Source organism: Olea europaea, chromosome 12, assembly GCF_002742605.1.
Source record: "Olea europaea var. sylvestris chromosome 12, O_europaea_v1, whole genome shotgun sequence".
NCBI lineage: Eukaryota > Viridiplantae > Streptophyta > Magnoliopsida > Lamiales > Oleaceae > Olea > Olea europaea.
This window is the reverse complement of record NC_036248.1, coordinates 7,942,129-7,950,857: the sequence shown is the minus strand read 5'-3', so window position 1 is coordinate 7,950,857 and position 8,729 is coordinate 7,942,129. Positions and strand designations below refer to the sequence as shown.

At 34.7% G+C, this 8,729-nt stretch overlaps 2 protein-coding genes across 2 annotated transcripts; one reads left to right on the top strand and one right to left on the bottom strand.

The window, feature by feature from the left end:
• Positions 1–921: 921 nt before the first annotated feature.
• LOC111405471 (probable sugar phosphate/phosphate translocator At3g11320) lies at positions 922–4,513 on the top strand. Its single transcript, XM_023034368.1, has 4 exons — positions 922–1,658; positions 2,148–2,251; positions 2,366–2,594; positions 3,959–4,513. Exons 1-4 carry the CDS (start codon positions 1,203–1,205, stop codon positions 4,118–4,120), a joined length of 951 nt encoding a protein of 316 aa, XP_022890136.1. The 5' UTR covers positions 922–1,202; the 3' UTR covers positions 4,121–4,513.
• A 627-nt stretch (positions 4,514–5,140) lies between these two features.
• LOC111405470 (LIM domain-containing protein WLIM2b-like) lies at positions 5,141–8,729 on the bottom strand. The gene is made up of 6 exons (XM_023034367.1): positions 8,445–8,729; positions 8,057–8,295; positions 7,413–7,512; positions 7,301–7,323; positions 7,005–7,094; positions 5,141–5,578 (listed from the first exon to the last, which is right to left on the bottom strand). The coding sequence occupies exons 2-6, from the start codon at positions 8,189–8,191 to the stop codon at positions 5,369–5,371; spliced, it is 558 nt and encodes a 185-aa protein (XP_022890135.1). The 5' UTR covers positions 8,192–8,295; positions 8,445–8,729; the 3' UTR covers positions 5,141–5,368.

The following is an 8,729-nucleotide window of genomic DNA, read 5'->3' as shown; positions in this document are numbered from 1 at the left end:
CATGATATCGGCTAAATTATAGAATATAAAGACGACAAATTTCGGGCTAGCAAATTAATTCATTATATGTATATATATCAATTGAAAACAATATTCTATGTCACATTAGATCCAACGTTACGTACCGGTTGTCACAATGTCCAATTTCTCGCAATTGTGTTCGCCTAATTTTGACCACAGCTACCCCTTTCTCTACGATTTAGACCACTCCTATTCTATCATTTTTTATGGTGGTTTATGTTCTAATTCTCGTATAATTCCCACTAAAATTTGACTTTTTCATGTGATTACCAAAGTTCGTACCCCGTCAAATAGTCAAAGCTTCCACTTTACTTTTAATACAGACCAACTTTGAACGATTATTTGCACATCTACTCACTAACTTTTCGATTCTTTTCCTTTTTCTTTAAAGTATAACCATTGACAAAACAACAATTATACAGTTGCACCCAACTCGATACTTCAATATCATGTTGGCCTCATCATTTATTTATAACTGTACATTTGTAAAATACGAAAATTCTCATAACTTTATCAAAATATAGTTTGATTCCGGTCGAAAGTCAAACTTCTTCAAATTAGTATTGTTTTTATTAGAGAAGTAAAATCTAGGTTTTATAAAACTGGACATAGAAGGATCACCTGAATATTAGGATGATTTTCGTGATGAGGACTAATACTGAAATCATAGTGAATGATATAGACCAATTTACTTCTTTTTAAAGATTAAATACTAACTTACTATGATATTAATGAGCGAGGACCAATAGAATATTACAATTTTTCTTATTATAACAAATGAAAACAACAAAATGAACCCTTCCACTTTCAATTATTCCTATAAATTCCTGCCATTTTTGTAGATTACGCTTGTACTGCTAATATTATTATTGTACTATTATTAATAATAAGTGACTGCACAGGATTCGAACCCTCTCTCCGCGTTCTCTCTCTCTCTCTGCATATTTTTCGTCGGTCGTCTCTACATTTTACACAGAGGGAAATTTTAATATTTTTTTTTCCAGATTTTTTGATACAGTGTGATGAAAATTAATCAGACCCGCTCAATTTCGTAGAAGCATCGCAAATGCGTTGCAGATCTCTTATTTTTAATAACTTTCTTTTGTTAATTATCAGTTTTTGAATTTATACAGATAATTTTGAAGAGTTTCTGTTTGTGGGATTTATTGTATTGAAACAAGATGTCGGCGATGAAATCATATTCATCGAGCCGATTTTTCACGGTTGGATTAGTAACAGCATGGTACTCATCAAACATTGGGGTATTGCTATTGAACAAATATTTGTTGAGCAATTATGGATTCAAGTATCCGATTTTCTTGACCATGTGCCACATGACGGCTTGCTCGTTGTTCAGCTACATTGCGATCGCGTGGATGAAGATGGTCCCGATGCAGACCATAAGATCTAGAGTTCAGCTAATGAAGATCTCAGCTTTGAGTCTTGTGTTTTGCGGGTCTGTTGTTAGCGGGAACATTTCGCTTAGGTATTTGCCTGTGAGCTTTAACCAGGCGATTGGGGCAACCACCCCCTTTTTTACTGCCGTATTTGCGTATTTGATGACGTTTAAAAGGGAGGCATGGTTGACTTATGTGACTTTGATTCCAGTTGTCACAGGAGTCGTGATTGCCAGCGGGGTATGCATTTACATTTTGTTTGGATTATGGAGATATGTTTCATTTTCGTTGTTTGCTAGATTGTGATGCTGTTTTGTTGAATTGAATGTGTCTTTATTTGTTTTGGTTTTCTATTACACAATCTGGATCTGGTATGATGCTTTTTGTCTGATCTTTATGTGTTTTGATTCGTCTAATTGAAGTTCCGGGAAGTAATTTGAGGGAGCCAATTATGGTTTTGTTCATTGGCTTGCTTGGTTACTCGTACTGTTGGAAAAATTGTTTAAAAACTTGTTGATTAAGTTGATCATGTATTCATGATGAAATTCTACTCATCTTCCAAGCTTTACGAGATTCACAAGAAAATAACTCTGACTCACCTCTGTTATTTAACCACCTGTTTGCTCTTGATCGTGCATGCAATTCATTTTACTGCTAAATTCCTGTTGCTATGATACTAGAGGTGAAATCAATTACGTTACTGATTTTTTTCTCTTTCCATCATGTTAGGGTGAGCCAAGTTTCCATCTATTTGGATTTATAGTGTGTGTTGCTGCAACAGCTGCGAGGGCACTTAAATCAGTGCTTCAAGGGATTTTGCTTTCTTCTGAAGGGTAAGTAGTTGTCTATCTGTGTAATATTTATTCTGGTGAAATTTAACTGGAGTTTCTTGCCTTTACATGTGAAAAAATTATATATTATTTCTTAAAGTTTTGTTATTTTTAAAGGGAAAAGCTCAATTCTATGAATCTGCTCTTGTACATGGCTCCTATTGCTGTGGTGCTGCTACTCCCGGCAACACTCTTTATGGAAGAAAACGTTGTTGGCATCACATTGGCACTTGCAAGGGATGATATCAATATTGTCTGGTTACTGCTATTCAATTCTGCACTTGCATATTTTGTAAACTTGACCAATTTTTTGGTCACAAAACACACCAGTGCTTTGACTCTTCAGGTAACTCCTTTAATTCCTAGTCCTAACTAAATCCTTCTCGAAGTTGAATTTGCAAATAAATTTATTCAGCATATAGTTGAAACCAAAACAATTATAATTTTTATATTAATAAACAAAAGAGTAGGACTGACTATATTTCACAGTAAGGTGTGTGAATGAAGAGCAGCAGTATGTGCTGTATTTAGAAAAAATGCTGATGGACATGAAAATATTCATAAAAGAATATAGTGAAAAGATATAACAGCAGCTTTTGAGCTGTAGAGACATTTCTAGCTAGGTTTCTATCCTATTTCTAGTTTTCATATAATTTAGACAAACAATCTAGATTATGATGTCCATTTTTAAGTTTGTTGAAGGAAGTTAAATATACCGTACAAACACCCACTCGTGCTAACAATTTCTTTCTACTTAATGGAATTATGTTACACGATGCCCAATTGCCCTTGTCTATCTTGCTGCAGGAATCTATTTTCTATTCAATATAGTATAAACTCTAAGATCGTTGTGCAAAATATAAGAACAATGAGATAATATTCCGACGTAACACATGTACATTCCTATTGATTGAAATGTCCCTCCAATCTGAATAATTTTGAGCAACTTCTTTTTGATCATAAGCGTTGATTTCTCCTTACTTTCTCAATCCTAGTTGAGTTTGTTTCTACCTCTAACCTTAGCATCTCTTTGTTGTAATTACATTGCTTACGATAAATGCTGTTGTTGAGGCTCGATTTTGATTAACTAAACCACCTTAGTTTATTTATTTTTGAAAACAAACTATATAAATAATGAGCAATTGCTGTTTTCTATTCTGTTATAGTTGTCCTGAGGCTACATAGTTTAGTACAAATATTACTTTTAGGAAATGTAGGAAAGTCAAAAGTGATTCTTGTTGCACTGAAGGTGAAGACTTTCAAACTTTGTAAAATTTCTGCTTTGAGATGGACTAAATTCACTGACAAGTGACAACAAAGCATCAAGTTTGCCGAATATATTGTTGATTGACCCAGCTTCACGTTGTCATATTCATTTTCCTCATGCATGAACGGCTAGAGAAAAATGCACTGGACTTGGTGTAAAGAAGACGTGGAATTTAGTAAAAGCTCCATTATTTTTGCTCTGTCTAGAAGATATACAAAACATTCTATGGTCTGAAGCGTACTGTCAATGATTGAAACAATTTTGGGTCCTCGAACTCTATTTCTGTCATAATTCTCATCTGTGTTTGTGATTAATCCAATTCATTTAAAAATAAAATTTGGCCATTATGGATTAGATTTGTTAACTAGTGGCTTAAAGGTACTTTTTCGCTTGATTAGCACAAAATGATATATTGTTAAGCCATTACATTTTTTTTTTTCCAGGTTCTAGGAAATGCAAAAGGTGCTGTTGCAGTGGTTATTTCAATATTAATATTTAGGAATCCCGTCTCTGTTACTGGAATGCTAGGGTACTCTCTCACAGTCATTGGTGTTATACTCTATAGCGAAGCCAAAAAGCGGAGTAGACGAGAGATCAGTCTCTAAAGTTGATATTCATCTATACTATTACATAAAAGTGAGGTGCAACCTTCCAGAGGCAAGTTCGGATCTTCTTCTTGCGTTTCGTGTATGGATTTTTCCTTCAAAAATACGTTCTTCTTTTTTCCAGAAGCCCGTTAAGAGGCTTCAACCTGTACCAGCAATGCACTCCAGAATATTAGCCATACAAGAATTTTAATAAACGACTCAATGCCTTAGTTTGGGGTTATGGAGGACAAAAAAGAGCCCTTTTTAGTTAGTCCCTTGTATTCTTTCAGGAAAGGATTGTAGAACCAAGTTGACATAGTATTTTATTCAAATTTTTTCTTATATTGGTTAATCGATGAAAGACACTTGTACCAATTTGTGGGAATCCTTAACTAGTGGGTTAACTGATTATATTGCTTGCATTTCTGTTGGACTAAACAGGTAAGCCAGCCTTCTAGTTTCAGGTGATTAAAGGTCAAACTGCCAAGTTTTATGATTGTATAAAATATAGTGAAAACCAAATGGGAAATTTCATTTGTACCCAGGTTATAATGCGCTGGGCCCACTCTCCATATGAGGGGGTGTAAATACCCGGGTACAAGTAGCTCGGTCCAAACCAAATTGGGTCAAGGTAATAGCAATTCAGTAAGACCCCATGAGACCTGAACATGCCTGGCCATGGCAGCCCATTTCTGCGGGTGGCTGTAAAAGAAAAATCGTAGGAAGGTCAGAAATCTTTAAGAACATTGTCCACGCGAAATGCAGACCAATGATTACTGTTTAGACACGATGTGACACGGGACAGCATCGAGCCCTTACAGCCATTACACCTCTAATAAAGTAATAAGAGCGGGTTTGATTAAGCGTAAAAGTTACGTATAAATTTCTTAGTCCAAGTTGAAACCTGCAAATAATTTTGATAGTACACCTTCAATATTTCTATATCTCTATCTTGATCTCCATCAATTTATCTTCCAAGCTTAGACAAGCATGCCCAATTTTTTTAACCAAGCAGTAATAATCCATGTACAAACGAGAGAAAAAAATTTCATAACATAATCAAACTCCACAAGTCACAGATTGAAAATCTGAAACATCTCATAACATAATCAAATGACAAATTACACTTTGCAGATACATAAACAGAACACAGTAAATAATCGAACATCTCTAGTTGACCTGTAGGGTGATCCAAGAGAATAAAAACAAAATAAAACCCGAAAAAGCACATGACGTGTAGATAGATAATAAGTAAAGAAACAGAGTTCAAGAATCTGGAACAGTGGCTGTAGGGTGCTTCATGGATGCAGACTTGATTAAATGGTTATAGCTGCCTTTTTCTTTAAACAGCTGGGAAAAATGCGGTTTACAGTACAAAATGCCGTCTAGGGCTGCATAGTTTGATGGAGTTAGAGAGCATCCACCATGTGCACACTTGAAACAAGACTTGTGATAGCTTTGGTTTTCCACTGTCACCTGCAGCATATTTGCATACATGTTTCTCAGGTAGAAATATTGATGGAAACTGTAACAAATAATCTAAGCTACCCGATTCTTGCAAGTAATTACATGCGATCCAGTGATTTACAGCACTTGAAAGTAAATCAAGTATTGATGCAAAAACTGAAGCAGTATCCAAATCCCAACCGCAACCATGAAAGAACAGTAGTACTTTAAAACACAGCTGTTCTAATAAAACTACCTGGTGCATGTTTAATATGTAGTATACTAGACAAGATGATGAGTAAAATGAACAAGATTTCAATTTCTTTTTCTTTTTTAATATTGTCTAGTATTGTGCAATCCTCCATACTAAATATATAGCCAATGTCTAATTACTCAGATCAACCTATCACTACTCATCCCATTAGCAGCTATTCAGCCAAAATTAAATTCAAATTCTTAATACAAAAATCTGCTTTCATCGCTGACTGCAATTTTACCAAATTGTTCTCTTTCGAAATAGAGAACGAATTGGTTAGCATATGCCAAAGCATTTTCTTCTTGTATTGAACGTAGGAAACATCAAATCATATCTAAATGCATCTAGTGCCCTTTTTCTTTCCAGGTGTTTGTGATATTAGCAGGGATAAAAATTATATCCCTTCTGAAACTCAATCTGCAGCAGCAAATAGGTGATGTTGGTCTAAAAACCTTTATGTTACTAGACAATTTGCAGAAATTAAATAGATTAAAAAGTATTATCCTATATAGTACTGTTTTAATAGTGTACCAAACATGGTCTTCAAGTATATATGATGCAGGAACATATATTTGACAACAAATAACTGAAGATTAAGAAAAGAAACGGGTGCAAAGAAGAGAATTGGTGGCAAAAGAAGATATCAATTTATTCATATATCAAGGTTGAATATTGCAATGAATAAGTCCTTTATTTATGGAGCAAATAATCAAAACTAGTAAACTTCTAATATGCTAGAACTTTATTGAATTATTAAAACTAATATAATCAAATTAAAATATTTTGAAGTACACTATAATTTGAAATCCTATCTAAAACTCTATCTATATCTTTATCTCTATCTTGATCTCCATCAATTTATCTTCGAAGTGGTAATGAATTTCCCACCGTATTCAGACCGGAACCAAGTCATGGTAGAACATTGATTATGCCCTTCTTTAGTGTAATCAAGTTTTAAGTGTTAATAATTAAGCAATTCAAGAGAAACAGAAACAGAAAAAGATCAACCAGCACAGACAATTGGCTGCAAACTACCATGTAGACTGAAAAATCTATCTTCCAAATCGCAACTAGGGAATTTACAATGTAAAACACGAGCCCTGAAACACAATCTGGACTACACAACCTAGCCAATTAAGAAATTGGATAAATTTTCAAATAAAGCTGTACCAAAAAACCATTTATAGAAATCTGTCATACCTTCTCAAGAGGGTAAGCTGTTTTACCACAAGTAGCACATTTATCTTGTGTTCCTGAGAACATGCCAGCAGCTTTGCTTGGTGATCTTGTCTGGATATTCATAGGAAAGATTAAAATTTAGAGGCGAAAATATTGATGTTGGCAGTATGGATATTTAGTCATTTTTTACACCTGCCAACGTCACACAAGTCATTACTGTTAAATTGCTTGTCCTGTATGGTAGTCATTTTTTTGCATATCAAGCAAAATCTTTTCATTTTTTAAATAAAGATACACATAGCTGGAGAAAAACATACCATCTCTGGAGTTGACTTCTCAGCTGTGGAAAATGAAATGAATTGTTAAAAAAGCAATTAATAACTAATTTTTGAGGGCTAAAAAAGTCAGGTCACGACAGAGAAGGCATACGTGTCAGAAAATTCTTGCTGAAACTGCCTGTCTCCTTGAAGAGCTGTTCAAAATGCGGCTTGCAGTAGAGAACACCTTCCATTGACGAGTAATTGCTCAGCTGAAAAAGGAAAAAAATAAGAAAACCTCAAGAACAATTTTTTATGGAAAATTACAGTGCCAGAGTAATTTTTCAAAGTGTTACAGCTCTATATATCATAACTCAACTCAAATTCATGAACTGATTAATTCAATAGCTGGCCATCTTTTTTCATTCTTCAAATCTTTGACAACAGTAAAAACCAACTGGGTTACGGATTTTTGGGGATAGCATGGGATCCGCAATAAGCTACCAAAAAATTTCGACCTCTCAAACCAACTTTACTTAGGCAAATTTATAACTTCTATCTGCAGAAATTGTTCCCACATTAGGACAAGTCTGGATTATTCTCTTAAATTAATAAATACACTGTTCTTAGCTACATTTTACTGAATGTCAGAGCTATTTACTGTCAGTGGAGACTTTCCCTCTATACCCAATACAAACCAATGAAGAAGAAACTTTAACGAACCTATGAATAAATCATAAAACAAAATACACCATCGGCCATAAAAGTTCAAAACTTTTGCAATCATTCGGAAATCAGTAAAAAAATGTTAGATACCTTAAGGGTTCCTTTGCAGTGAGTGCATTTGAAGCAAGACTTGTGATAATCCACTCCATCAGCAGACAACAGCTCCACTGGATAAACTGTCCTTTCACAGGCCTTGCATTTCTGTTGTGTCCCAGTGAAAGACATGGCTCCACAAACTATACGATCTGATCTTTCACACTATAATTTTCCCTCTCTTCTTGATGGGTTTATGCTTAACTCTGAAAAAACCAAAATGACTAGTGCCCTGCCTGTAAATGAAAAATGTGGGATGAGATCACCCAGTAAATTGAAGAGAGAGAGAGAGGAAATTATTGGTCTCAGCACAAATGGAAAACACCCGGATCAACAAATTATAGCAAGTAGTTGAATGAAATCATTGGTTAAAAACTTTATATACCTTGAAGAAGAAAGAGAATCAAGAAATCTTGATCTGTACGCTTCTTGGATTTATCAAATCTAGAACAAAGAAAAGTCTGAGGAGCAAAAATAAAAACTGGCGCGTGTATGTATAATGTGTGCATATATAGACAGAGATGCAGCGTAGCGGATGATGATGTATACTAATGATAGTGATGGTGAAAGAAAAGACAAGAATATCTTCGCCGGAAACGCATTTGGCTCCCACTTTGACTCGTCTCGTGCGAAAGCGGATTAAAAGTGGAAGTTTATATTACTTTGGATA

Coding starts and splice junctions, on each gene's coding strand:
- LOC111405471 (XM_023034368.1), top strand. CDS start 1,203: ATGTCGGCGATGAAATCATATTCATCGAGCCGATTTTTCACGGTTGGA. Junction 1,659..2,147: donor GAGTCGTGATTGCCAGCGGG/GTATGCATTTAC, acceptor CCATCATGTTAG/GGTGAGCCAAGTTTCCATCT. Junction 2,252..2,365: donor ATTTTGCTTTCTTCTGAAGG/GTAAGTAGTTGT, acceptor TTATTTTTAAAG/GGAAAAGCTCAATTCTATGA.
- LOC111405470 (XM_023034367.1), bottom strand. CDS start 8,191: ATGTCTTTCACTGGGACACAACAGAAATGCAAGGCCTGTGAAAGGACA. Junction 7,513..8,056: donor ACTGCAAAGGAACCCTTAAG/GTATCTAACATT, acceptor TTCCTTTTTCAG/CTGAGCAATTACTCGTCAAT. Junction 7,324..7,412: donor CAGCAAGAATTTTCTGACAC/GTATGCCTTCTC, acceptor CATTTTCCACAG/CTGAGAAGTCAACTCCAGAG.